The 26,577-nt window shown below is 58.0% G+C and overlaps 1 protein-coding gene across 1 annotated transcript; it reads right to left on the reverse strand.

Annotated features, from left to right (window-relative positions):
* Positions 1 to 435: 435 nt before the first annotated feature.
* NRBP1 (nuclear receptor binding protein 1) lies at positions 436 to 24,920 on the reverse strand. The gene is made up of 17 exons (XM_063123655.1): positions 24,651 to 24,920; positions 12,907 to 13,029; positions 12,638 to 12,739; positions 12,451 to 12,540; positions 12,053 to 12,093; positions 11,530 to 11,624; positions 4,244 to 4,327; positions 3,799 to 3,857; positions 3,383 to 3,481; positions 3,142 to 3,274; positions 2,028 to 2,130; positions 1,778 to 1,828; positions 1,495 to 1,630; positions 1,320 to 1,373; positions 1,104 to 1,167; positions 952 to 1,007; positions 436 to 830 (listed from the first exon to the last, which is right to left on the reverse strand). The coding sequence occupies exons 1-17, from the start codon at positions 24,891 to 24,893 to the stop codon at positions 732 to 734; spliced, it is 1,632 nt and encodes a 543-aa protein (XP_062979725.1). The 5' UTR covers positions 24,894 to 24,920; the 3' UTR covers positions 436 to 731.
* Positions 24,921 to 26,577: the final 1,657 nt, after the last annotated feature.

Genomic DNA, 26,577 nt, shown 5'->3' on the forward strand with positions numbered 1-26,577 from the left:
CAAGAAAGGGGGGAGCGCATGGCTCTGACCAACTGGCCCCCTGCCCTGCCAGTGACGGAGAGGGGCAGCCTGCAGGCAGCACACTGAGACGTGAGGAGGCGCGAGGGCGGGAGGGAGGGAGGGCGGCTCAACAGTCCCCCCTCCCCCCAGCCCCGGCCTTCTGCACCTGAAGCACGCACACTGCTCCACCCACATGCCTGCCTGCCTCCTCCGGGCCCCGGGGGAGCCCCACTGCCACGCATGTCAGGGCAAGGAGGGCAGCCGAGGCTGGTGCGGAAGGGCAGGAGGCTTGCCGAGAGCAAAGTGGGGCAGGGGAGGGTGGCTGTGGGGCTAGGGACAGTGTGTGCGAGGTATGGGGCAAACACCAACTTTGCCCTCCCCTCCCCTCCCCTCCCTCCTTCCTTCCTTCCTTAAATAAGAAGACAGACATCTCAGTGTTGTGCAAAAACTGTACAATTCAAGCAAAAGAAAACTCCATGCAGGTGAGCCAGGGAGGGGAGGCCACAGGGAAATAATACTGACAAGGCACACAGCCCCCTCCCCGCCTTGCCCCCTCCCTCAAACGGTGGCAGCGATTGTCTGCAGGGCCCGGCTACGACGCATGCGGGAGGCATAGCCAAGCTGGCAACGGCAGCGGCCGCCGCAGCAGGCCTGGGCAGGACCCTCCTACACAGAGCCCCAGCAGGGGCACCAATGGCTGCTGGGGGCGGGGCGGGGCGGGCGAGGGATCATTACGACGACACGGTGACAGCCGCCAGGGCCCCGTTCCGCGAGTAGAAGAACTTGCTGAACGCTTCTTCAAGTAAACAGCTGAGCCGGCTCTGATCAGCCTGCAAAAGGGGATTGGGGGGGGGGGGGGAGAGAGTGCAGTGAGAGGCAAGACTAAGGGGCCGTTCCTGGGCCCCAGTGGCTTGACCCCCAGGGAGCCCAGGAGCCCAGGTCAGAGCCTACCTCGCTGATGAAGCCCAGCTGGACCAGTTCAGCTGCCAGCTCCTGGATGTTGTCACCTGGGGAGGGAAGGAGAGCGATGAGCATTCCTGCCTGTGGCTTGGAGGGAGGGGCAGCGCGGGGCAAGGCAAGGCAAGGCAAGGCAAGGCACTTACTGGGCAGCAGGTCACAGCTCAGGTGCCGGTTCAATTTGTCTTCCAGTTTCAGCAGCAGCGTCAACTGTCCGGGGAGAGAAGTAAATGGCGTGGTCAGTCCAGCCGCCCAGTTTGCTTGCTACGAGACGCAGCTGCCTGCCCCCCACCCCACCCCACCCCCACCCCCAGCGGCCGCCCCAAGAGAGCGCAGAGAGCCCAGCCCTGCCCAGCGCATACGTGGTGCTTCACGCCTTCCTCCACAGACTCAATGTTGCACTGCATCAGCACCACCTGCAAGGAAAAAGGGAGGGGGGGGAGCGGTGAGCTGAGGCCTGGCAGGGGCATCAGCCAACGCGGGGGTGGGGGCGACACCCCCCCCACGCCACCCCCAGCCACCCCCCGCGCCACTCACTTTGCGCGTCTCCACTTCCGCAGGCTCCGGTGTCGGCGTCTTGACCGAGGGGGGCGCAATGGGGGACGTCACCACCTCCTTCTGGGGCTGCTGGGGACGGGGCAGGCCGAAGGCCGTGAGAGGGTAGATGCCGTTCCTGAGGGGGCAGGGGGGGGAGGGAAGGAGAGAGGGAGGGCTGTGACTCGGCCCCAGCAGCGGCCCTGGCCTCACCAGCAGCGCCCTGCCTTTGCCTGCCCCAGGGAGGGAGGGAGGGAGGGAGGGAGGAGAGCCCCACAGTCCTCACCTCACATCCTCCAGGAACTTGTCTAGCTCCAGTGCCGGTGACTGGGAGAAGCTGGAACAGGAAAGCATCCGCTCAGAGGCTGGGCCTGGGCTGACCCCCAAGGGCAAGGTCTGCCCTGGCCCCGGCCCCCTCCCCTCGCCCCCCACCGCCCCAGCAGGGGCCAATCCACTCCCGGCGTGGCCTTCCTTGCCCCCGCCCCCGCCGCCCCCCCCACCCTGCAGCAATTCCCAGCTCCTCAGAGAGGCCTCACATCATGCGGACGCCCTCGCGGTCCGCGTGGTTGATCTCCGCCAGCACAGCGCTCATGTCCAAGTTCTTGGTCATCTCTTCCAGGGCGTTCTCGGGGATCATGTCTGCCAGGGGATCGAAACGGGGGCACGGTTGGTGGGGCCTTGCACAAACTGCCTCCCCCCGACCTCGGCCTTAACCAGAGCCTTTGCCAAGGAAGGGCCGGCAGCCTCTGCATCCGGCGCTGCCTCTGAAGGGCCAGAGGGAAGGAAGCGGCACAATTCCGCGCGCTCACAAATGGCCTGAGCGGGAGCGGTCTGAGCCGTGGACACGGCCCACGCTTGCAGGCTGCTGGAAAAGGTCTCTCCAACTGGGGGTGGGGGGTGGGGCAGCCCAAAGGCAAGCGAGGGCGAGAGGCAGGTAGGCAGGCAGCACCCATGCTCATTGGGGCAGACCCTCCCCACTCCCCCCACCCACTGAGGGGGCGCTGAAGTGGCCCCGATGAACGTGGTGCCACACAGGGTGGCAATTTCTATGTTAGGCTTTGTTTGGAACAGGATATTCTTACGCCCTCGTGCAAATCTTTGGCACAGCTGTATTTGGAGTCCTCGAAAAGGAGTTTGCAGAGCTGGCGAAAGCACACGGCGAAGGCAGAGCAACATGTTCGGGGGGGGGAGAGGGGGCATCCCCTCCAAAAGAAGGAGCCTGGCACAGTCTCCGGGGCTTTCTGTTTTAGGAAGAGGAGGGGGCAGGAAGAGCTACCGCCTGAGGAGAGGGGTTTCTGAAGGCCTCCAGGGCCAGGGCCAGGGCCAGGGCCAGGGCCAGGGTGGGGGTGGGATCTTCCCCGCCGCAGTGGGCTCACGGAAGTAGAGTCATTTCATCGATTACATTTCTCACAAAAATTAAAACCCCGAAAGGCAACATGGAGCTGACTGGAAGCCCCCCTTCCTCCCTGGCGGTGTGGCTGGGATCGGAACCCTTCTGCGTGCAGAGGGAGCCACGCCGGGCCTCTCTCCGACCCCCCACGCCCCCACCAGAGACATCGGCCTCACGGAAGGGACGAACGCCAGGAACGCCAGGGTGGGGAACCACTCCGCACGGAAAGGAAGGCCTTGCACGCTCCCGCCCCTACTTACGCTGATGGCCCACAATGCAATGGGCTGCCAGGAGCTTCAGGGAGGGCACTTCGAAGAGGGCCTGGTGGAAAAGGAGCTCTCGGGCCGTGGGGCGCTTGGTGGGCTGGGGCTCCAGGCACTTCTGAATGAACTCCTGGAAGAAAGAGAGAGAGAGAGACGGAGAGGGAGAGGGAGGGAGGTTGGGAGGGAGGTTGGGAGGGGGCCGGGGCCGGGGCCGGGTGGGGAGGGGGGCAGCCCTCACCCGCTGCAAGGGGTCCTCCAGCAACTGGATGGCGTTGTTGATGGCTTCCTGCGGCACGTAGGACGACTCCCCGTTCCCCTGGATCTCCAGCACCGCCATCTGCAATGGGCATGGAAGGGGAGCTCAGTGGGGCTTATCCCCGCCCCTCGGGTCACCCACAGTGCCCAGGTGCTGCCGCAGGGGCAGAGACGGAAGCGACGCCCCCCGGGCCCGGCCAGCTCACCTTCCCCAGCCCCCCTCTTAATCCGCCCTCCCCTGGGGATCCAGACACAGACTGCCGGGTCTCTAACCCAAACAGTAAGGGAGCAATGAGGCCCGAAAAAGCCCTATTATCTCAGCCACCCCTCCCCCCTCAAACCCCAAAAGATCCGGGGGGGGAGAGATGCAACACGCCCCCCCCCAATAGCTTTCCTTACCTCCAGCGCACACATCCCAAAAGAGTAGATGTCCACTGCTGTGGTCACGTGGGCAACTTCTGGAACAGAAAATGGCAATAAGGAGCCACACATGGCCGGGGGGAGGGGGGGAGAGAAGAGGCCTGAAGCTGAAGCAGACGCAAGCCTGTGTGTGCAGCCAGATGCCCCAGGGGACAGCAGCCCCACAAGCAGGACAGGAGCCCCATCGAGCCCCTCCCCCCGCCTCCGCCTGTGTTTCCACAACTGGCATGCAGAGGTGCCTCTGGCCCTGGAGGCAATCTATGGCCCTCGTGGCGGAGAGCCGCCTCTCCCTCCTCCATGGGCCCAGGGCCAGAGTCGTGAGCCACCGCAAGCAAAGAGCGGGTCAGAGGGCCCCCGAACAGACTCAGCCAGCCCTGGCCTGCAGCACCCCCACCCCCACCACCCCCGCGTCCACCCTTCGTACCCCCGTACTCTGGAGCAAAGAAATGCAGGTTCTTCTGCTCCTCCCGACACGTCTTCACGTGGTTGTTGATGGTGTCTGGGGCAACTGGAAGAGAAGAGAGGCCAGCAGGTCAGGCGCTGGGCATCCCCATCCTTCCCGGAGGTGTGAGGCAGGAGGCAACTTCTTCCACGTACATCTTCACAAGGGAGCCCAGGCCCTACTGCCGCCCTCCCTCCCCTCCCCTCCCCCCTCCCCCTGCATCCAGCAGTCCCCGACAAAAGGTAGAGATGAGCGCAGGCCCAGCTCAGAGGGGAGAGGGACGCCCCCGTCCCTAGTTTCCCCGGGGGTCAGCTCCAAAGCGCCTCCAGCTAGCCCAGGGGAGGAAGAAAAAGGTTCTGCACTCACAGCCGCCAACCCGGCCCCTGGGAAGCAGGCCAGAGCCCTGGGCGCCAGTGGAAGAGGCTGCCCACCCCCTTGCCCTTCTGTCCGGGGGATCCCTTCCCCGGCAGGCCAGCCGGCCAGAACACAAGGCTGGAGGTGCCCCCACAGCCACTGCGGCAAATGCTTGACCGCCCCCCTCATTGCCCTGTGCCATGAATGGAGCTTCCCAGTGACCTCCAATGGCCCCTGAATGCACAGAGAACCCTGGATCTGACACATGCACGGAGGGGGGGAGGGACGACAACGACGACACGCTGTCCCCTCCTCCAAGAGGGAAGGGAGGGGCTCCCTCCACTGCCAGGGCTGCACAGCTCCATGCACCAGCTGCCCCCCACTCCTGCACAATTTCCCTAGATGGCCCCACAAGGAAAGCAACAAGCCGGGGGGGGGGGGGCAGCCGAGGCAGAGACCAACACGCGGAGCAGCAGCCCTGCTGAGCTCTGGCCAGGGAGCCCGGGGCAGCAACAGCCCTGCCAAGACAGGGAGACCCTCCCTCCTTCAGGCCAAGGCGGCAGCAAGCAGAGAGAGGAGGCCTGGGGCCGGCGAGATGCTCTAGCCATTCTGACGGCCTGGGACTGAATTCTTAGCCAAACAGCCGCCGCCTTTGGGCTCCAAGTCAGAAGGCGTCCATCCCCTTTCAAAAGTCACAGAGGCCTTGATCCCACAGAGCTGGACGCCTCTTGTATTATTATTATTATTATCATTTATTTATGTAGCACCATCAATGCACATGGTGCGGTACAGAGTTGCTTCTTGCCTGCTTCACATCCCAACATCTTCTGCCAGTGTTTGAAAAGTAACGAGCCAAATTCTTGAGGTAGCTCTTCCAGTTCACGTGAGCTTTCCTTGCTTTGAGGTCCATGAAGCACCAAACACAACTTCAGAACAAGGAACGACGGATCTGCCAGATGCTTGACAGTAATACACTCAAATCCTGCTAGTATTTTCAAGGCTACCGATGTTTACCAGGATGGAGGTGGACATAAATATGGATCCAGGTTGGGAACATAAGAAATGCCCTGCAGGGCCAGACCGAGCCTCCATCTAGCCCAGCCCTCTGTTCACACAGCGGCCACCATCCATCGGCCAGGGACCAACAAGGCAGGACACAGTGCAACAGCCCCCTCCCACCCATGTTCCCCAGCAACTGGTGCACACAGGCTCATTGCCTCTGATACTGGAGATTGCACCCAGCCATCAGGACTAGTAGCCCTTGACAGCCTTCGCCTACAGGAATTTAGCCAGACCCCTTTCAAAGCCATCCAAATGGGTGGCCATCACCACATCTTGTGGCAGCGAATTCCATAGTTAAACTGTGCATCGTGTGAAGAAGCCCTTCCTTTGGTCTGTCCTGAATCTCCCACCAATCAGGTTTACAGTTACAGCAATGCTCCTTTGATTTTACTACGAGGCGGCCTGTTTTCAGAGTTTCTCTTTCCAACAAGAATATCCGTTTCTTCTAAGAGGTTCTTCCTGCACGTATGCATGCAGTTTATATGCAGTTTGGGAGATAAAGAACATCGTTCTCGTGAATTACTGCTTTTCAGCCTCAGTTTTTAGTTCATTCCTATTTTCCCTCGCAGCAAAAACGAAGACACACGTTGAGTCTCTTTGGCTGCAGCATCATGCTGCTCCATCTCTTGACACCCTCAGCCATATCTACTTGCCTTCATGTGAATAAAATGAAGGCTCCGTTACACACGTTCGCGTTTGGCCAAGTCAAACTGAATGAGCTGGACCCTTTCCGTGCGCAGACGGCATTTCCCAGCCCTCAAGAAGGTGGCGTCACAGGGATCTCCTGCCAGAGCCTGGAACTCAATCCAGAGAGATTTTTCTGCTGGGGGGACATTCGATGGTTTGCACGTGCTCTGCAGGCAGAAGCTCCCAACTTCCCCCTGCAGCATCCCCAATGACAAGGATTTTGGCCATACAGGTGGGGGGAGAACTCCCCCGCCCCAAACCCTGCCCCCGGACAGGCGAGGCCCAGCTCTGGCTTGGCGTGCAGCAGCAGCAGCCGCCTGCCTTCCACACAACTGTTTTGCGAGCAGCTCTTTCTTCTGCCCCGGGTTCTCTGATCAAACCATTCAGCCCCAACAGTTCACTTTCTGACGGTTCATATTCCACCCGTGCATTTCCACTCTTCCCGCCGTTTTCTCAGCTTTAACACTTCCAGGATTTCTCTCTCTAGCCACAGCAGATGGAACTCCAGCCCTGAAGGGCAAGAGGCCACGCAGGCTCCTTGGGTGGAAGGCGGAGATGGAGCCCTTGCAGGGGAGTGCAAGGCAGCCGGGTCTCCGGCGGCTGCTTCTCTGGACTTTTGATGGCCGCCTGACGGAAGCAGCATCACGTCCACTTCCTGCCTTGTCCCAACGCAGTGACCACAGGCCTTCGTTTCACAGGGTTTGCTCTGCCTCTGGGCACGGCGTAGACTTGGCCAGGCTCCAGGATCTCAGCCCGTCAACACAGCGTCACAGAATCGTAGGGTTGGAAGGAGCCCTGAGGCCATCCAGTCCAACCCCCTACTCAATGCAGGAATCCACCTCAAAGCACACCTGAGAGGTGGCCGTCCAGCTGCCCCTGGAAGGCCTCCAGTGTGGGAGAGCCGGCCACCTCCCTCGGCCATGGGCTCCGCTGCCGTACCGCTCTACCCCTCAGGGTGTTTCACGGGTCCCTGGTAGCATCTGCCTGCAGGGCTGATTGCTTCGTCTTCTCCTTCTGCACAGCTCCCGAAGACGAGCCCCCTTACTGGCTGCTGCCAGCGCCCCTGGATGTGTCAGGAGGTGCCCTTCCCGCCGCCGCCTGGGCCCAGTCGTGTGATGGCATCAGCCGAGGCAAGCTGCTGCCCCAAAGGGCTCCGACAGCACGGACAGGGCACTGCGGCCGCGCCAGGACCAGAGCGGCACCCACGGCTCAGCCTGGCTCTCCGATCCAGCCGGGGGGCCCAGAGGCCTCTCCCTGGGCTGTTCCCCAGGCAGGCCCAGCGCACGGCTGCAAAGGGTCCAAGGTCCAGCGCCCAGCCCTGCCTCGGCTCCGAGCTCAGGGCCCCAGCGCTTGGCAGAAGCACAAGCAAGCAGCAAGCAGCAGCTTGGTGGCTGCAGCAGTAGCAGCAGCTCCTGAAGGCGCAAGAGCAGCCCAGGCCACGTGCAGGAGGCAGCATGCAGCAGGCAGGGCGCAGCAGAGGACCTGGGCTCCCTCCCCAAGCCCTGATGGAGGGAGGGCACAACCACGCAAGAGAGGGGCACAGGCCAGCCTCCTCGCAAGCAGGGGCAGGGGAGGAGCTTTGTAAATGTAAAAGTGATGCTAGATTTTAAGAAAAAGTATGTCTATAGATATGGACAGCTATAGATGTAGCTTGAGATGGTCGTGACCAGTGCTCAGAGAGATTTGCTCACCATTAGCAAAAATCCTATGAAAGACTGTTGGAAAGAGAGAGAGAGAGAGAGAGAGAGACAGAGGGGGGCAGCCCATAAGCAGGAAGGCAAGGCAGGCGGCCCAGGCATCAAGCAGGAGGCACAGCCAGCCTTCCACCTGGGCAGCTGCCCCCAACCGCACGGAGACGGCAAATTGCGAGGGCAGCTGGTGCTCTGGCCCCCGGGAGGCCCCCAGCCAGCCTCTGCGCCCCACCCCCCGGGTCCAGGGCAAAGGGCCACGCGCTTCCTGTCCTCCTCCCCCTCCACCTGGCTCAGGCCAGGACCGCCTCTCCCCTCCCCTCCCCTTGGGGAGAAGGGGCTCAGGCAAGGGAGGGCCCTTTCTTGCCTGGCGAGATCCGGCGCCTCCCCAAGGGCCCCAGGAAGGAACCCCGGGATGCTGGGCCGACAGACAGAGGAGGGTGCCAGCACTCTCCTCCTCCCACCAAGCCTGCCGGCCTCCGCGGACACCTGCCCCTGCAGACCCAAGCACCCACCCACCCTGGCCACCGCCCCCTCACAGGCAGCCTCTTGCATTGCACAGCTGTGGGAACCTTCTCGGCTGCAACAAGGGACACCCCTGTACCAGGGACGGATGGGGGCCGGGCGGAGAAGAGGAAAGGAACGGGAGGACAGGACAGGACAGGGCAGGGCACAGCTGTTCTGGCAGTCAGGGGAAGCCTCGTCACGAACACGGGGGCCGGGGGCCAGAGGGGGCGCCCCGAGGGGAGCAGGGATGCCCAGAAGGGCAGTGAGGAGGCAGCGGCGGCAGCAGCCCCACCCTCAGGCTCCCAGTTACCGGCGGGGGAGGAGGGCCAGGCTGGGCCCCAGCTGCCCCAGACAGCTCCAGCGGCCCAGGGGCTTTCGGTCACAGCAACGCTTCCCCTGCCCTGCGCCACACCTCACACAGGCCACAGGTGCACGGAGGGACTCGGGGGCTGCTCGTTTGTCCCTGCTTTGCAAACTAGGGGAGGGGGGCATCAACGGGGAAGGCGGCAGCCGCCCGCTCCTCCTTCTCCTGCCCACAGCGCAGAAGCAGCTTGTTGGCAGTTGCCAGCGGGCAGCCACGGGTGGCACGCGGGAGCAGAGCAGGGTTCAGCTGGCGGCGGCAGCAGCAGCCGAGCCAGCTGCGACGAAGCCAGACACGGCGGGGGTGCCGGTGAGCCCAGGTGGCCCACACTGCAGTAAGCCCCGAGATCCACGGGAATTCACCTGAGGGCCCTTCCTGCCAGCGCTGCCTCCTTCTCCAACGGAGGCTGGGAAGGGCTGCTGCCGGCTTCCAGCTCGGGGCCACCGCTTTGCTTCCTGACAAGGGCCCAAGGAGCGGGGCCCCAAGACGAGCGCCCGGCCATGGGACCCTGGTGTGACGAAACAGCAGCAGCAGCAGGCTCCTGGGTGAAGGTGCTGCCGTGCCCCCCGGGGAAGAGGAAGGGGGGAATTCCAGCCAGGCAGAGCCCTTCGTGGACAAGGGGGCTCCACCTGCCCGTCTTCCTTCCTTCCGGAAGGCATCCTGGTAAGGTCTGCTGAGGCAGATCAGCAACTGATGCCTGGAGCCTCCTACATGCCCCCCCCCTCCCGGCAGCCATTTGGGAACAGTTCAGGCTTCCATCAGTCACTGCTTTGCTTTTTCCTGCCGGAGGAGACGGGAGCGGCTGCCTGGAGCTCCCTCGCCCAGCGCCAGAACTGCCCGGGGCTCTTCCACAGAGAGTTTGCGGCGGTGGCTTCCTTTCCTTCCTTGGCTGGGCTGCAGAATGTTCCGACGCTCTGGCCTCAGGAGGGACTGTGCAGAAGCCGCAGCAGAGGAAACGGCCCGTGACGCTGCCCTGCCCACTCAGGGACCTTGGGCAGGGTGGGCTCCACAGCCAGGCGCCTCTTGGTCCGGGCAAGACGCTACTGCCCCCCCCGGCCCACAACTCCAGCCGAAGGCATGGAGGAGGAGGAGGAGGAGGAGGAGGGGCTGGCGGACCCAGGGCCGGCTGGGCTGGAAGCTGCTCTCTCCAAGCCGTCTTCCTTGGGAGCCAGGAGCTGAGCCGAGAATCTGGGTGCTCAGGCAGGCGCCACTTGGGACTAGGCCTTGGGGCATGGAACTCTGGGCTGCCTCAGGCACCACTGCTGCCTGGAAGCTGTGCTGCCTTGCGATGATGCGGACGGGGAGCCCACCCCCACCGTCTGCCTCCTTTCGGAGCCCCTATTCCGCCCTACAAGGCCCTTCAGAGGAAGTTCCCAGGGAGGTTTGCATAAAAGCAGAACACGAAAGTCAATTAAAATGCCACAAGCTCCTTCGAGGAAAGGCAGGGTCCAACTCAGAACACGTCAACAAACGAGAGCCTCTCAAAGCCCACGAGCCAAGGCAGGACATCCGCTCGCAGAGGCAGGGGGGCGGGGGCGGCCTCCTTCCACCAGGTGCAGCAGGGCAGCGGCGTACGAGCTTTCAGGCAGCATCTTGCAGATCACGATCACAGACTGTGCGCTCAGCCAGAGATTTTGGCCGATCCAATTCTGCGGCTCTCACAACCAGCAAAGAGTAGACTGGAAACTTTGCAAGCCTTGATGGATTTTGTTCTAGGACTCGGTGCTGCAGAGACCTGCAGTCCAAAATGCCCCACAGCCAAAGACACCCTCCCGTCCCCATAAGAACTCGCTTCCGGGGCCGTTCTGGGGGCTGCAGTTTGGCAAAGTGCTGAGCGTTACCGTGGTGATCCCCAGCCTGGGTGGCTTTAAAGGGGGATTAGAAAAATGCATGGAGGAGGAGAAGAGAAGAGGCCCCTCGGCCCCCTCTGTGTTGCCGACACGCCACTGGCTGAGCCCCAGGCGTGACCTGGGGCTGGGAAACGGAGGGGGAGGGAGGGAGGCGCCTGGCCGGCCTGTCTAAAGAGAGGGTCTGAAGGGGAGGGAGGGCAGGAGGGGGGCTTCCAAAAGGAGACTGCGACGATCCGTCGTTAGCAAAAGGTCTACACACAACCAGCACAAACAAAGCCCGCGGCGGACAGCTGAGCCCACACCCGTGAAACGACGCAACACCCAGAGCCCTGCGCGTGCTCACGAAACACTCCTGGGCCGGACGCACGAGGCTGTGGAGATCGCCTCAAGGGCCGCCCCCCTCCCCTCCCCTTCCAAGCAAGGGCCAAGAGCCTTCCCACCACCGCCCTCGGCTGCAGAGGGCCCACAGGCGTGGCTGGCTAGCAGAGCTGCTTCCGGCTCCTCCTCGGCCCGAGCAGACTCAACAGCATAAGGAGCGGCCTGAGACTGGATCAGACCAAGGGTCCGTCTCGTCCAGCACCCCGTTCACACTGCAGCCACAAAGCCGGGAGCGGGAGAGAGGCAGCGGCAGTTTCCAGGTTTCCAGAGGTCAGCAAGACTGGCTCCCGGAAGAAGCCCCAGTCGGAGGGCTCCCTGAATCCCAGGGCCCTCCCTCCAGCTGGCCTCTGCCCAGGCCAGGGCTCCACAGCAGAGCCTCACCTGACCCGATCTTGATCAGCCCGTTGTGCTGGATGAAGATGGTGTCGCACGTCAAGTTCCCATGGATGATGGGGGGCTCACAAGAGTGAAGGTAACTGAGAAGGCAAGGCAGGAAAGGTCAGGCAGCAGGGGCAGCCACGCCCATCGCCCCCAACGGAGGGCCAGTGCCGGAGGGCACAGCGCTCAATGCTCCAGGCACCCCACGAAGGAGGAGAGCCCTCCCAGCCACCCCACCCCGCGTGCGGAACCAGGGCAGGCAGCAAGGCGGATCCCACAGCCAGTGCAGGGGCAACAGAAGCCCCGCCCTGGATTGCTTTGGTCGTCAGGCCCCAAGAGAGCCTTCAAGCCCGCAAGGGAGACCGGTCCCTCGGCAGGCGCCCTCAAGGCCACGGAGTCAAAGCCCCAAAGACCAGCCCTCGCCCTGCAGGCTCAGGGACCTCGGGCAGGGTGGGCTCCACAGCCGGGCAAGACGCTACTGCTGCCCCTCAGCCCCCTGCCCACAACCCCAGCCAAAGCCACGTACCTGAGAGCAGAAAGGATCTGGGTGCACCAGCGCTTCCAGGCCTACAACACGAGACAGCGCGGATCACCAAGAGGGCCCCCGCAACATCTGCAGCGGCCATGCCCCTCCCCCTCCCCTCCGCCCCCGCCCGCACAATCCAGGCCCGGGCAGTCCTGGGCCATGCCCCTCCGCCCCCGCCCGCACAATCCAGGCCCGGGCAGTTCTGGGCTTGCACGTCACCCCACTGAGCGGCACCAACCAGGCCAGGAGCCAGCTGCTGTCTTCTCATGGCCCCAACAAACATGGGCTTCCAGGCAGGCAGAAGGGCAACACAGGACTCGCGGCCGCGCTGGAATGACGCCAGCACAGAGCAAGCGGGGTTTCTGGCTGGGAAGTGTGGGGGGAGGGGGGGGTGTCACCTTTTCATTCATGGTCTTGTGGTTTTTCTTTGTCTTCTTCAGAAACTGCTTCAGGCTCCCAGAGGACATGTACTCCGTGATGAAGATCACCTAGTCAGAGGGAGGAAGAACCAGTTGCTGCTGCTGCTGCTACTTCACAAGCCAGCCAGGAAGACGGAAGATTCTGCGCGGGCGTCATCCCACTTACCCTGGCCTTGTTCTCCTTCACGTCCGCCCAGTACTTGTGGAATTTCACAATGTTCAGGTGCTCCAGTTGGATCAGGTTGTCAAAGACTGCTTTGACCTTCTCCTGCAGCAGCAGAACACGGCATCGTCAGCCCCCACCCACCCGAGGAGAGCAAAGGTGCCCCAAGCGGGGCTGCCCCACAGCCTCGCCCTGCCGGCCACAACGCTGGCCTCCACGTCCCCCGCCACTCCCTGCCTGCCACCCCCCACCCCCCGCTCAGTCTCACCAACCTCCTGAAGCTTAAAGTTCTTGCGCTCTGAGAACTGGACCTCGTTCCAAACCACTTCCACCCCTTCTTCCGTATCCATGGCCAGGTAGGCGCTGTCAATCCCAGGAACATTGCGCTGGTTCACCTGGATGCAAGTGGGCAGAGAGAAAAGCCGAAGTTTTTTTTTTGGGGGGGGGAAGTGCGGTGAGGTGGCTGCCTAGAGCTGCCTGGCACCCACTGAGGGCAGCCCCCCAGAAACACCACCCCCAACCTCTCCAGGCAACCTTCCTCCATCTCCTAAATGACTGGGCCTTAGAGAAGCTGGCCCATGCAGCCAGGGGAGGGGAGGCAGCCTGAGTGTCCATCACCCAGAGGGACACCCAGGGCCTGGTGGCAAGGTCAGTGCTGTTGCCAAACAGATGGGGAAGGTGGGCTGCAGGGCTACCAAGCTCAATGTGTGAGGGGGAAAGTGCCAAGAACACCCAAGAGGGTGACTTTTGATTTGAAAGGGGGGGGAGAAGACCTCTGAAGGTGAGCGCATTCGTGAAACTGTTGAAGGGGGCGGGGGCTCAAGCGGGGGAGGACTTCCAGCCCCCGGGGGGCCTGGTGTGACCTACATGGCCCCTCCCCCTCCCCCATCTTCATCCCCATCGTGGCCCACTGGATGAGGAGGGGCTCTGATTTGTTCGGCACTGGGGAAGATTTCGGGACGAGCCAAGGGCCTGTGCAAGAGGGACAGGCTGCACTTGAGCCAGCATGGAACCGGACCGCTGGCGCTGAACATTAAAAAAAGGGTGGCAGAGCAGCTTTTGAGCTAAATCCTGGGGGAAAGTCGACAGGAGCTGGGAAGCATCCGGTTCGGATTAAATCTTCCAAAGAGGATGAAGATGAAAACGTTTTTGGTGGTCCAAATGCAGAAGGGGATAAAATAGGCCACGAGTACAGGGTAGAACGTGACAGCCTGTCGAAGAGGCCCAAGTGCCACAGTGAAAAATGCACACGCAAGTTGGCCACAAAGCAAATGAACAAAGAACTTGAAGCACAAAATGTTCCTAAACCATTTAAGACCAAATGTTAAAATCCCTGCTTTTCACCTGACTTGTTTGCCTTTTCCTTTGCAAAGACCTTTTTATTCTCCCAGGCCCTAAAAAACCCTGAAATATTTAAATGCTGATTGAATTTGCTGGGTTTTATCATGTTTTGCTGTTGCTGCTGCTGGTTTTATGATACTGTATTGCCATGGTTATGTTTGTTGCTCAAAGTGCAGTAGATAAATCCCCAAGATTAATAAAAAGGAGGCTAGAAGGAGGGCTGACAAGCCGAGCGAACTCTTTGGATCAGGAGGGGACTGAAGAACTGGGTCGACCTAAAAGGACAAAAGAGGAAGGCCGTTTAAGGGGCTATTAACGAGTTGCAAATGTACAAATCACCATGCCTGGATGGCATCGATCCAGAAGGCTTCCACGGCTGAGCTTTAAGACCACTTGCTCCTGCCTTCTCTCTGGCTTCCGGGCCTCGCAACCCCGCCATGATGAAGGCTGCCAGGGCCTCTGGGCGTGGAGGAACCGTTTCCCCAGCGTGGCTTTTGCATCATCAGGGTGCAGGAGCAGGGAGGCCGGCCGCCTCGCACGACTCAAGAGGCCGGGGTTTCCAGCCGGGCCAGGACTCTTCTCCATCCCACAGCTCAGAGCCTCAGCTGGCCCGATCCATTGACCCACCCGCTCCAGCTCAGAGTCCGGTGTGTGCCCTATCGGAGGTGAGGCGGCCGCCCACCTGGCAGCAGCAGGGCCACATTCTTGTCCAGGGCGCTCCCTGCTCCAGCTGCTCAGCCACTTCCTCTACTGGGGTGAAGCTACAGTGAGTCACACGACACGGTAAGACTGACAGCCATCCAGCCTCGTCAGGAACGAGCCACCCGGGGAACTTCAGAAGCACACACACCGCAGGAGGGGGACAAAAGGACGCGAGGAGGAGGAGGAGAAACAATGACAGGACTTCGAGGACAGCTGCAGAAACAGCGGCTGTGGAAATGCAGAGCCAAGGCTCAGGGAGCAGCACCAGCAAAGCAAAAAGATACTCCGGCAAACAAGGCAAGGCTGTGCTGGTTTGATTTCCAGCCGTCCCCTGGACTATTTCAAGAAAGGGAGACAAAGCGGGGGACAGGGGGCGCACAGAACAGCCAAAGATAGGGAACACACCGGACCCGGTTATCTAGCCCAAGGGTAGGAGGGATGCTACCCAAAGCAACCTACCATAAGAACATCAGAAGAGCCCTGAGGCTGGATCAGACCAAGAGTCCATCTAGTCCTTCACTCTGTTCACACGATGGCCAACCAGAAGCCCACAAGTACAGCATGAGTGCAACAGCAACTCCCACCCATGTTCCCCAGCAACTGGTGTACATATACTGCCTGTGACCCTGGAGGCAGCATGTAGCTGTAAGTAGTAGCCAATGACAGCCTTCCCCTCCAGGAATTTATCCAAACCCCTTTTAAAGACATCCACTGTGTGAAGAAGTCCTTCCTTTTCTCTGTCCTGAATCTCCCACCACTCAGCTTCATGGGATATGACTCTACTGGGTTCTAGTATTATGGGAGAGGGAGAAAAATGTCTCCCTGTCTGCATTCTCCACACCAGGCATCATTTTGTCCACCTCTATCATGTCTCACCTCAGCTTCCTTTTTTGCGAGCTAAACAATCCCAGCTGTTGTAACCTTCCCTCACAGGGGAGATGCTCCAGCCCCTTCATCATTTTATAGTTGCTCTTTTCTGCCCTTTTTCCAGCTCTGCAATATCCTTTTTTAGGTGTGGAGACCAGAACTGCACACAGTATTCTAAGTGTGGTCACACCATAGATTTGTATAAGGGCAGTCTGATATTGGCAGTTTTATTCTCAATTCCTTTTCTTATAATGCCTGACATCCAAAGGAAATGCTGAGTTGCGTGGAATAGACCGGGAACAAACGCAACAGGGGAGGGTGCAGATCAGTAAGGACGTGGTACAGGAACTTCTAGCCAATTTGGATGCCCCCATGTCCCCAGGGCTTCATGAAATACTCCCTGGAGTAGTGAAGGAACTGGCTGAAGACCTGTCAGGACCTCTGTCAATTATCCTTGAGGAGAACTGGGGAGGTGTCAGAGGACTGGAGAAGAGCAAATGTAGTCCCCCTCTTCAAGAAAGGAGGGTGAGGGAGAGACGATCCCAGTAATTATCGGCCAGTGGGCCTAGCATCAATCCCTGGAAAGATGCTAGAGCAGGTCATAAAGCAGGCCGTTTGTAAGCCTCTTGAAGACAATGCTGCGCTTGCGAAGAGTCAGCATGGCTTTGTCAAAAACGGGTCACGCGAGACAAAATGTGTCTCCTTCTTTGACTGGGTAACTACTCTAGCGGACAAGGGGAAGGCTGTGGGCATGATCTGCCTTGATTTCAGCTAAGCTTTTGACAAGGCTCCACGTGACGTTCTCATTGACAAGCCGCTAACGTTTGGCTTGGATGGCACTACAGGACGGTGGGTCCACAACTGGCTGGCTCACCGCACCCAGAGAGTCGGCACTAATGGCTCTACATCAAGAGCAGTAACCAGCGGGGTACCACAGGGTTCTGTCTTGGGGATTATTCAACGTTTTTATCAATGACCTGGATGACGGGATTGATGGGCTTCTTATCAAATTTGTGGATGACACAAAACTAGGAGGTCTGGCCATGACCCATGAGGACAGAATGCGACGGCAGTCTGATTTGGACAGGTTGGAAGACTGGGCTGAGAGGAACAAGACCTCCTTTAACAAGGAGGGAAATGGAAGGTTTGACACTTAGGGAGGGAAAACGTAGGGTTCACATACAAAATGGGGGGATTTGTGGCTAGTGAGCACTACATCGGGGGAGGATTTGGATGTGGACGTCAACAGCAAGGTGAATAGGAGTCAGCCGTGCGAGATGGCTGCTAGAAGGGCTAACGCAGTTCTGGGCTGCATCAGAAGACGCTTTGTAGCAAAGACGCATGAAGCCCTTCTTCCTCTCCGCTCGGCACTAGTGAGGCCACACCTGGAGTATTGTGTATGATTCTGGGCACCGCATTTCCAGAAGGACATTAACCCTAACCCTTTGTCAAAAGCTTTTTGGAAGTCCAAGTAAACATTGCACACACTTTGCAGGTCGTCACTGGAGAATCCTTTCCGTCCATTGTTTCTGTGTCCTTTTTTTAAATGCCCTTCCGATTGTACTGGAATAGCCTGTGCTTTGTCCTCTCCTCCCTGAAGGTTAACAACAGAGTTCCCCAGAGAGTTTTCTCATTCATCCTTCCAGTTCTTGGAAGAGGAATAGAAAAGGAAAGAAAAATACTCTGGGTGAATGACTGGCTACAAACGTGGTGCTAATGAGAGAGATTCAGATTCTGGGACCATGGGCTGTGCTACTTGGAAGATGGACTGCTGGCACCCCACAAGGGCTGGGAAGAATGTATTTGGCCACAGCATGAAGAACTTCATCAGGAGGACTTTAAACTGAATCCTACGGGGTTGGGAGATATAAACTTGGGGGCAACAATGAAGGCTTATGCACCATAACAGGGAGAACAGCTCCAATAGCGACCCCAAATAGTCTTCACAATAACATAGGAACGAAGCCAGACTACAAAGCACATGGTCTTCAATGTCTATATACTAATACCCAGAGTATGGGAAACAAACAGAATGAACTTGAACTCCTAATACATGAAGGCAAATACGACTTGATAGGTATAACTGAAACTTGGTGGGATGACTCCCATGACTAGAATATAGCAGTTGAAGGATATAACTTGTTCAAAAAGAACAGAAGTAATAGAAAGGGAGGCGGAGTTGTGCTATATGTTAAAAAATACCTATCCCTACACAGAAATACAGGCGGATCAGACCGGGAGCCCCACCAAGAGCATCTAGATTAAAAGAAATGGGGCAAGGAATAAAAAGAACAGGATAATCGGAGTCTACTACCAACCACCCAATCAAGGAGAAGACGAGGATGAAACTTTTGAGAAACAAATTGCCAGTGTTTCAAGGAAGTCTGATGTAGTAGTGATGGGGGACTTCAATTACCCTGATATCTGTTGGGAGACCATTACTGCCAAAAGCGGCCCTTCCAAGAAATTCCTGACACGTGCGGCTGATAACTTTCTCCTACAAAAAGTGGAGGAAGGATCGGCTATCGTTGACTTGATACTGACCAATAGGGATGACTTAGTGGATAAAGTGGCAGTTATGGGAACTCTGGGGGAAAGCAACCACGTCATACTTGAGTTCTTGATTTTAAAGTAAGCAAAAGCTGAGTGTAGCCATACACGTATTCTGGATTTTAGGAAAGCTGATTTTAATAAGCCCAGGGCAATGGTAAGTAAGATCCCGTGGCAAGTGAGACCCTAATGAGAAAAGGAGTCCAAGATGAGTGGGAGTTCCTAAAAAAGAAAATTTTAAAGGCACAATTGCAAACAATTCCAGCAGGGAAAAAAGATAGAAGACAACAGAGGAAACCAATGTGGCTCCACAAAAAACTTAGAGATGACCTGGAAACAAAAAAGGATACATATAGGAAGCGGAAGGAAGGCCAGGCTACAAAAGAAGAGTACAGACAGGTGGCACAGAAGTGCCAAAATGTTGTCAGGAGGGCTAAAGCTGAGAATGAGCTGAGATTAGCGAGGGATGCTAAAAGCAATAAAAAGGCTTTCTTCAGATACGTGAATAGTCTAAGGCAAAGGAAAGTAATAGTGGTTCAACTGCTTAACGAGGATGGCAAATTGATAACAGATGACAAAGAAAAGGCTGAAGTGCTTAATTCCTACTTTGGCTTAGTCTTCTCCCAAAAGCAGGTCCATGACCCCCTGGGAAAAGTGAAGTACAGTTCAAGTTACAGGAATCTGGCTTCCTGTAATTTGAACCCATTATTCCATGTCCTGCACTATGAGTTGATTGAGAAGAGATCCTGGCCCTCCTCTGTGTGACAACCTTTCAAGTATTTGAAGAGTGCTATCATGTCTCTCCTCCATCTTCTCTTCTCCGGGCTAAACATGCCCAGTTCTTTCAGTCTCTCCTCATAGGGCTTTGTTTCCAGACACCTGATCATCCTCGTTGTCCTCCTCTGAACACGTTTCAGCTTGTCTGCGTCCTTCTTGAATTGTGGAGCCCAGAACTGGATGCAATACTCCAGATGAGGCAAGCTGGACAACCATCTGTCAGGGATTCTCTATGGTGGATTCCTGCACTGAGCAGGGGGTTGAACTCGATGGCCTTATAGGCCCCTTCCAACTCTACTATTCTATGATTCGCGATTTGGAAGCTATACTTCTATTAATGCAGCCCAAAATAGCATTTGCTTATTTTCTAGCCGCACCACACTGTTAGTTCATATTCAGCTTGTGACCTAAAACCATTACAAGATCTTTCTCGTTTGTAGTATTGCTGAGCCAATTATTCCCCACCTTGTAACTGTGCATTTGGTTTCTTTTTCCTAGGTGTAGAACGTGGCATTTATCCCTATTAAATTTCATTCTGTTCTTTTCAGCCCAGCACTCCAGCCTATCAAAATCCCTTTGAAGTTTGCTTCTGTCTTCCAGGGTATTAACTATCCCACCCAATTTTGTGTCATCTGCAATTTGATAAGCATTTCCTGCACCTCCTCGTCCAAGTCATTAATAAAAACGTTGGCACAGGCATCTGCCCTGTATCTTCTGCAGTGAACGCCAATGTGAAGGATTCATTCAGCTTCTCTGCCACCTCGTTGTCTTCCTTTAGTCTTTCCTTAACTCTGTTGTCATCCAGCAGTCCAACTGCTTCTCTAGCTGGTTTCCTGCTTCTGATGTATTTAAAGAATTCTTTATTGTTGGCCTTGATATTATTTATTGCATTATTACTTGATATTATTACTGCCCCCAATAGCTGAAGTTCCCTGGATGGTTCACAAAAATAAATAAATTATTAGCGATGTGCTCTTCAAAATGCTTTTTTGCATCTCTTATTGTCTGCTTGCATTGCCTTTTTTGCATGCTTGTGCTCCCTTTTATTTTCCTCACTGGGGCAAGACTTCCATGTTCTGAAGGAAGCCCTCTGTTCTGGAATAGCTTCCTTGACGCTGCTTGTTAACCATGCCGGTGACCTCCTGGACTCGGTGCTGCCTTCCCTAACCTGCGGTGACCCTCCTGACTCCCCCTTTCAACTTCCTTTTCACCAGTTCCCTCATTTTAGAGAAGTTTCCTCTTCTGAGACTGTAAATGGACCCTGCCGGCCCTCAAAAAACCTCAGGGGAGGCCCTTTCCTTAACGAGGTAGGGCTGAGAACACCCAAGACCATAAGAGTCAAAGACGTGTCCGCTGGACTGCCCAAAGGCCTGCCTTGCTCAGCAGTCTGCTCCCATGGAAGCAGGACACGAGGAAGGCAAGGGGCCCCTCCCACTCACGTTCCCCAGCAACTGGCACTCCCAGGCATCCCGACTGGTACCCACTGACTGATGGGCTCCTCCTCCTCCTCCATGAATTTATCCAATTCGCTTTTAAAGCTGTCCAGGTTGGGGCCATCAGTTTAGCTATGTGCCGTGGAAAGAAGTGTCCTGGTACCACAGTGATCTTCACTGCTGGGGGACGATTTGAACCCATGATTCACACCCTCAGCCACAACATTATATTGGCTTGTAAGACCCAGAAGGCACAGCCGTGCTTTCAAACGCCATTTAGCATTCGGCAGAGAGCCCCGCTGTGTCCAGACAGACAAGTGCCCCAACAGGGTGGCAAAGGAAAAGCCGGGCAGGGAAGTGCAGGTGTCGCCTAGGGAGGGCCCCACTTCCACTGAAGCACCAGGCTAAGGACTGCATCACAATGCCTTGAAACCCAGGCGAACAGAGGCCAGTGCTCCTCACAGGCACCTGAGAAATTGAGGAGGGCTCCAATCCACAGGAGAGGCGGAAGGGCCCCTGGATTCATCTCTGCCAACCAACTGAGCCAGCCAGCTGCTCCTCAAGATCAGCAAGGTGAGCCTGTCCGATCTAGCTAAGCGAGACTTCCTCTGCAGAAGGGAAAGCTCAGCATCGCCAAGTCTGCAGGAAGAATGTAGCCATACACGTACTCTGGATTTTAGAAAAACTTCCTGACTGTTAGAGCAGTACGACAATGGACCTAGGGAGGTGGTGGGCTCTCCCACACTGGAGGCCTTCAAGAGGCAGCTGGACAACCCTGTCAGGGATGCTTTAGGGTGGATTCCTGCATTGAGCAGGGGGTTGGACTCAATGGCCTTGTAGGCCCCTTCCAACTCTGCGATTCTATGATTCTATGATCAGGAAAAACTTCCTGACTCTTAGAGCAGTACGACAATGGACCCAGTTACCTAGGGAGGTGGTGGCCTCTCCCACCCTAGAGGCCTTCAAGAGGCAGCTGGACAACCCTCTGTCAGGGATGCTTTAGGGTGGATTCCTGCACTGAGCAGGGGGTTGGACTCCATGGCCTTGTAGGCCCCTTCCAACTCTGCTATTCTATGATTCTAAGAGAGGAGGGGCCTCTGGAGGCAAAGCACAATCCTGCCAAGCAACTGGTCTTCCCCCCTGGAGGTGCCCCCCAAGCCCCTTCCAAAGGACAAACCGGCTTCCGGGTGAGCTGCAATTGCCTCAGCACCAGAGGCCAGGCCCTGGCACCCCTTGGGCTCTCTTCCTAGAAAGCCTCCCCAGCCCCCTGCTCAGGTGCACTCAAGGAAGCAGGAGGGAGCCGCAGCTTTGCAAGCTTTCAAGCCGCACCTGGGCACTGAAGCCACTGACCCTCAGCAGCCAGCCAGCCATCCAATGCAGCCGCCTGGTGGAGCTGTGGGACTGTCCCTCCCAGAGCCAGCTTGACCCAAACCATGGGCTGCCCTGGGCAGCTTTGTGGCAGCGCCCGAGGCACAGAAAGCGCTCCAGACACAAGTGTCCATTTCCCAGACCCAGTGGAAGGAAGACAACGCGACGCTTGCCAGAGCAAGCCAAGCCTCGGCGCAATTTTCCCTGCGTAAACTTGCAAGGCTCAAGGAAGACATGCAACTTGGTCTATGCGCCACCCACTATCTACCACTTGACCCCAACCAGCCACAAATGTGAAAAAGGAGGGGAGGGTTATGGGAACATGGCAAAGGTGCTGATACATCTGGCAAATTCTCTGTACCCTGGTAGCCTCTCGTTTAGACATACAATGTGCTCGAAGTGGGGCTGCCTTTGAAGACTGTTCAGTCAGTGAAAAATACAGCCACACATTGGTTAACTGGGGACCTATCACATGCAACGTCTTAGAGCGGTGCCCCCAGCCCATTTCCAAGAACAAATTGAAGCACCAGTGTTAACGTGTAAAGCTCTAGACAACTTCAAACCAACATACCCAGAAGCTCACCTTCTCTGTTAAGATTCACTTCTGGAGACCCTACTTCTGTTCCCCACTCACCCCACCTCCCAACATCATCTTCATCAAGTGAAAATCTGGGGAGTATTTCAAAACTAACAAGTCAATAAATAAAATATCTCAGTTCACGTCAGCCTTGCTTGTTTTGCGGGCCATAAAGTTCCAAACAAAACTTCAGACCAAGGAATCATAGAATAGCAGAGCTGGAAGGGGCCTACAAGGCCATGGAGTCCAACCCCCTGCTCAATGCAGGAATCCGCCCTAAAGCCTCCCTGACAGATGGTTGTCCAGCTGCCTCTTGAATGTGTCTCTAGTGTGGGAGAGCCCACAACCTCCCTAGGTAACGGATTCCATTGTCGTACTGCTCTAACGGATCTTTCAGACACTGGATTCCACTTAAGAGCAAACGCACTCCGGCCTGTTCAAGGCCATCATGGCTCACTAGGATGGAGCTGGACATAATTGCGGATTCAGGGACGTTAATTTTCTCTACAGTTCCAACGATGCTTACCGAAATGACAAAAGTCCCCGGGGGCACTTTCCCTATGGAAGCCTCTCTGCCCAAGGAAAATCGCCTGGAACCGATTCAGTCATATTTTTGACCCAAGGGAAAGACACAATCATTTCCCCAGGCATTCGGTCAGGAGTTATGGGCCAATTGCTGTGGGCAGCTTTTGTGGTGTTCATTCTAGGCTGCCGGGGTGGGGTGGGGGGAGGATTTTGTATAGTGTGGATGAATGCTTTTTGTATTGCGCTGCTTTTACATTACTTGTTCATGGTGTTTGTTTTGCATTATTTTGCTAATTAAGGTTTACATTGATTTGGGGCTTTCCCCTGTTATATTAATTATGGATTGATGTACTGTGTAAGATGCTTTGAGGTTGTTGGGGTTTTTTGGGGGGGAGTGCTCCCCACAAAAGGCTGGGGAGCCCGAGGGACGGGCAGACCCGCACCTCCAAAATCTGCTTTTAATCAGGAGTTCGTCAGGCCCCTTCCTTGCAGGTCTTCAGGAAGGCTCTGAAAACCCAACAGCTTTCACTGGCTTTTTCAGAATCTGTGGGCTGCAGGTTTTACTGATTTTCAGTATTTGACCAGATATTTATTTGCTGCCTCTTTGTCTACTTGCACATGCTTTTAATCTTGTACGCTGCTTTGAGAAGGTTCTACACTTAAAGGCAACCTAAAAACTATTTTAAATATATAATTTATAGCATAGGTTCTTGTGGACTAGAACCCACAGGCTTCCCTACTTGAAATTATGGCACCTACTGTGGGCGAAGAGGATGAATATGAAGGAGTTAACTGATCTTTCAAGCGTTATCGCTCCTTTAACTTTTTTACAGGAAAACATTTTTTCCTCTATATAGAGTCAAGTTTCTTCTTGTTCTGCGCATGGGATGTCAACGTGTCCCTTCTAATACCAGATAAGATCTTCCTTGTATTTGCTCCACGTCTAACCGATCCATCAGGGTTGGACAACTTGGGGGGGGGCAGGGCCAGTGGAAGGGTACCTGGCCATCTAGGGAACCCCAGAGAGATGGATTTGGCTGCTGGGTTCTGCACTCCTGATCTGAACGCCGTGGGGGGGGGGTGTTTGATGCCAGTTTTTGGCCCTCCTTAGATGAAGCAGTGTGGCCCATGGGTGACGGATCTTCCTATCGCCTCAAGATTCCTGAAGTTTTACACCTCCCTTCCTGCGGCTTCTCCCAGAAAGGAGGCATGGTTGTTGGGGGGGGGGGCACCACCGACGCAGCTGGCTAATGCCAGGCCACACTGTTTCCACCCTCGGCCAGGCGCTGCCTCGTATTCCAGCCTGCAGTGATGTAAAGAGGGGGCCGGAAGGCACCCAGGTCCCCTTCCTGGCCCAGGGCAGGAGAGCTCGGGAAACGGCAGAAGGCCAGGGGTGGCCCAGGAGTTTTAGGCGACCACAGCGAGGCGCCCACAGGGATTAGGGGGCACCCCACGCTCCCCCCCACGCCCTGCCCCTGAGGACCGGCGAGCAGCCCCACACGGCCTCCTCCGTCCCTCCCTCCCTCGCAGCGGCCCTTGGACGCGAAGCACAGGCAGAAGCTCCGCAGAGGCCCCCGGAAGAGGCCCGCGGGCGGGCGAACCGTCTCCCCATTCACCCAGAGGGAACGGCTGGGTGGCGGGGATGGCTCGGGGCGGTCTGCGGCGGTAGCAGCGCCGGTCGCTGGGGGTGGGGGGCAAGGCGGCTCCCTGCCCCCCAGCCGGAGCGGTGCAGGCCGGCCGGTGGGGCCCGCCAGCGAGTGCCCGAGCGCCCCGCCCGCCGCGAGGGCCAAGGGGCCTCGGGCTGCCGCCTCGGGCCCGGGACGCCTCCGCCGGGCCGGAAGCGCGGGGGGAGACCCGCGCCCTTCCTTCCACGCACCTCCTCGCGCCGCTTCTGCCACCGCCCGCAGGGCGACTCCTCCAGGATCTCCGACTCGTCCTCGCTCTCCTCTTCCTCCTCCTCCTCCTCTTCCTCCTCCGGGGCCGCCGCCGCCGCCGCCATGGGGGGAGACAGCGAGGTCAGGCCCGAAGCTGCCACCGCCGCCGCCGCCGCCTCAGGCTTCGGGTCGGAGGAGCCGCCGCCGCCGCCGCTCCCCGGGTGCTTGGCGTCGCCTTCGGACATCGCCGGGACCGGGCAGGCGCCGGGGCACTGCGCGGGCGGGCGGGCGGGGTCACGGGCAGCTCGTGACGCAGCAGCCGGGACCGGCGGACTCGGAGCCGCTCGCTCGCACGCGCACAGCCCGGCCTACCGCCGTCGCCGCCGCCCCCTTCACGGAGCGGACTCACCGGTCGCGGCCGCCCTCCAGCTCAGCCCGACGCCAACTAGCAGCTGCTACCGCCGCGCCTCCTCACGCGCCGCGGACGGAGCGAAGCGACGGCGGAGGCGGGGCCCGGCTACGGCCAATAGGCGCGCGACTTGCGCGCCACGGCATCTCCGGATTGGACAGGGCGCGGAAGCTGCCCCTCCCACCTTCATCCCAAGTCGGCGGCGGCAGGGCGGGTGGAGCCGAGTGCGCCTGCGCCACTCACGGAGCAGCTACCCCCCCGGTGCGCTTGCGCGGGGTGGCCAATGCCCGGATGCCGCGTGTCCCACCGAGCCCTGCCGGCGGAGAAGCGCTCTCTAGGGCCCGGGGCACCCTTCCCCTCCCCGTCCTCTCATGGCTTAGCGGACAGGCCACGGAGCGGGGAGCAGCTCTGCTCCGTCGCTCGGGCTCGGGAACGAGCCAGCGAGGAGGAGGAGGAGGGAGGGAGACTCGCTCGCTCCTTGGTTGCCCCGCTGAGTCCCGCCGCACTTGCTCGCAAGGAGTGCAGCGCGTGTGTGTGCAGCAGGGCCTCCCGAGCCCCGGCAGGAGCCCAGACGCGTCCTCCGCAGAAGGTGGCCTTTGCAGGAGGGACGCCGCCGCGTCAACCACCGCCCCTCACCTCCCCGTGTTTGTAAGCGGACGAGGGAGGAAAGTGCCCCTGAGCACATGCAGAGTGCCTTTCCCTCTCCACCCATAGAGGGGCTGAGCTCGGACGACACGCTAATCAACGATTGTTTCCCATTCTGTTCCTATTAACCCCAACACACACACACACACACACGGTCGATTAGCGTCTCGTCCGAACGCAGCCAGGGTGGGATTGTGTGGCCGAGCCCGCCCCTTTGCCTGGAATCAGGTCCGACTAACGGCGTTCTGCGAGAGCGACCAGTGCGGGGCTCTGGCGAGGGTGGCGACGACTTCCTCGCCCAGCACTCCTTGGTCGGAGAGAAAAAAAGGGCGCTAGAAAGGAAGCGGCCCCCGCCCGCCTCCAGCAAGCCGGCCTTGACAGGTTGCCCCTTCCTGCTTTAATTATAATCAACACAACCGACGATTGCCTCGTTACCCTCCCGTTGATTATCGTGTCGTCCGAACCCAGCCGATTTCTGAGACCTGGGTTGATGAGCTGGCAGGAGCGGGTCTCCCTCCGCCGTGGCTGAGTTCGGACGAAACGCTCATCAACGATTGTTTCCCATTCTGCTCCTATTACTCACCCCACCCCACCCCCGTTGATTAGCGTATCGTCGGAACTCAGCCCGTGTGTTCAGTGGGATGCCGGCACAGGCTTCTTGGCCTGGGGAGCGTTACTGTAGTTCGGAGGGCGACTTTCTTCTGCTCCCACTCCCCGGTCTGCAGCGGAGCTCTGGTGCTGAGTGGTGCTTGTGCCTAGCGCTGGGCAGCCAAGCGAGGCGAGGGGTTCGGTTACCATCGCGCTCGCCCATCAGCCTAGCGGTTCCCCGGCCTTTTTTAAAACAGAAACGAACATATACTTAAGATGCAAGAGCC

The sequence above is a fragment of the Elgaria multicarinata genome, chromosome 4, assembly GCF_023053635.1.
Source record: "Elgaria multicarinata webbii isolate HBS135686 ecotype San Diego chromosome 4, rElgMul1.1.pri, whole genome shotgun sequence".
NCBI lineage: Eukaryota > Metazoa > Chordata > Lepidosauria > Squamata > Anguidae > Elgaria > Elgaria multicarinata.

Bases quoted from the DNA above. Each gene is read 5' to 3' on its own strand.
- NRBP1 (XM_063123655.1), bottom strand. From the start codon at position 24,893: ATGTCCGAAGGCGACGCCAAGCACCCGGGGAGCGGCGGCGGCGGCGGC. The intron at 3,858-4,243 runs GTACGAAGGGTG...TTTCTGTTCCAG, and splicing joins CTTTGCTCCAGAGTACGGGG to AAGTTGCCCACGTGACCACA. The intron at 2,131-3,141 runs GTAAGTAGGGGC...ATCCCCTGGCAG, and splicing joins TTGCATTGTGGGCCATCAGC to ACATGATCCCCGAGAACGCC.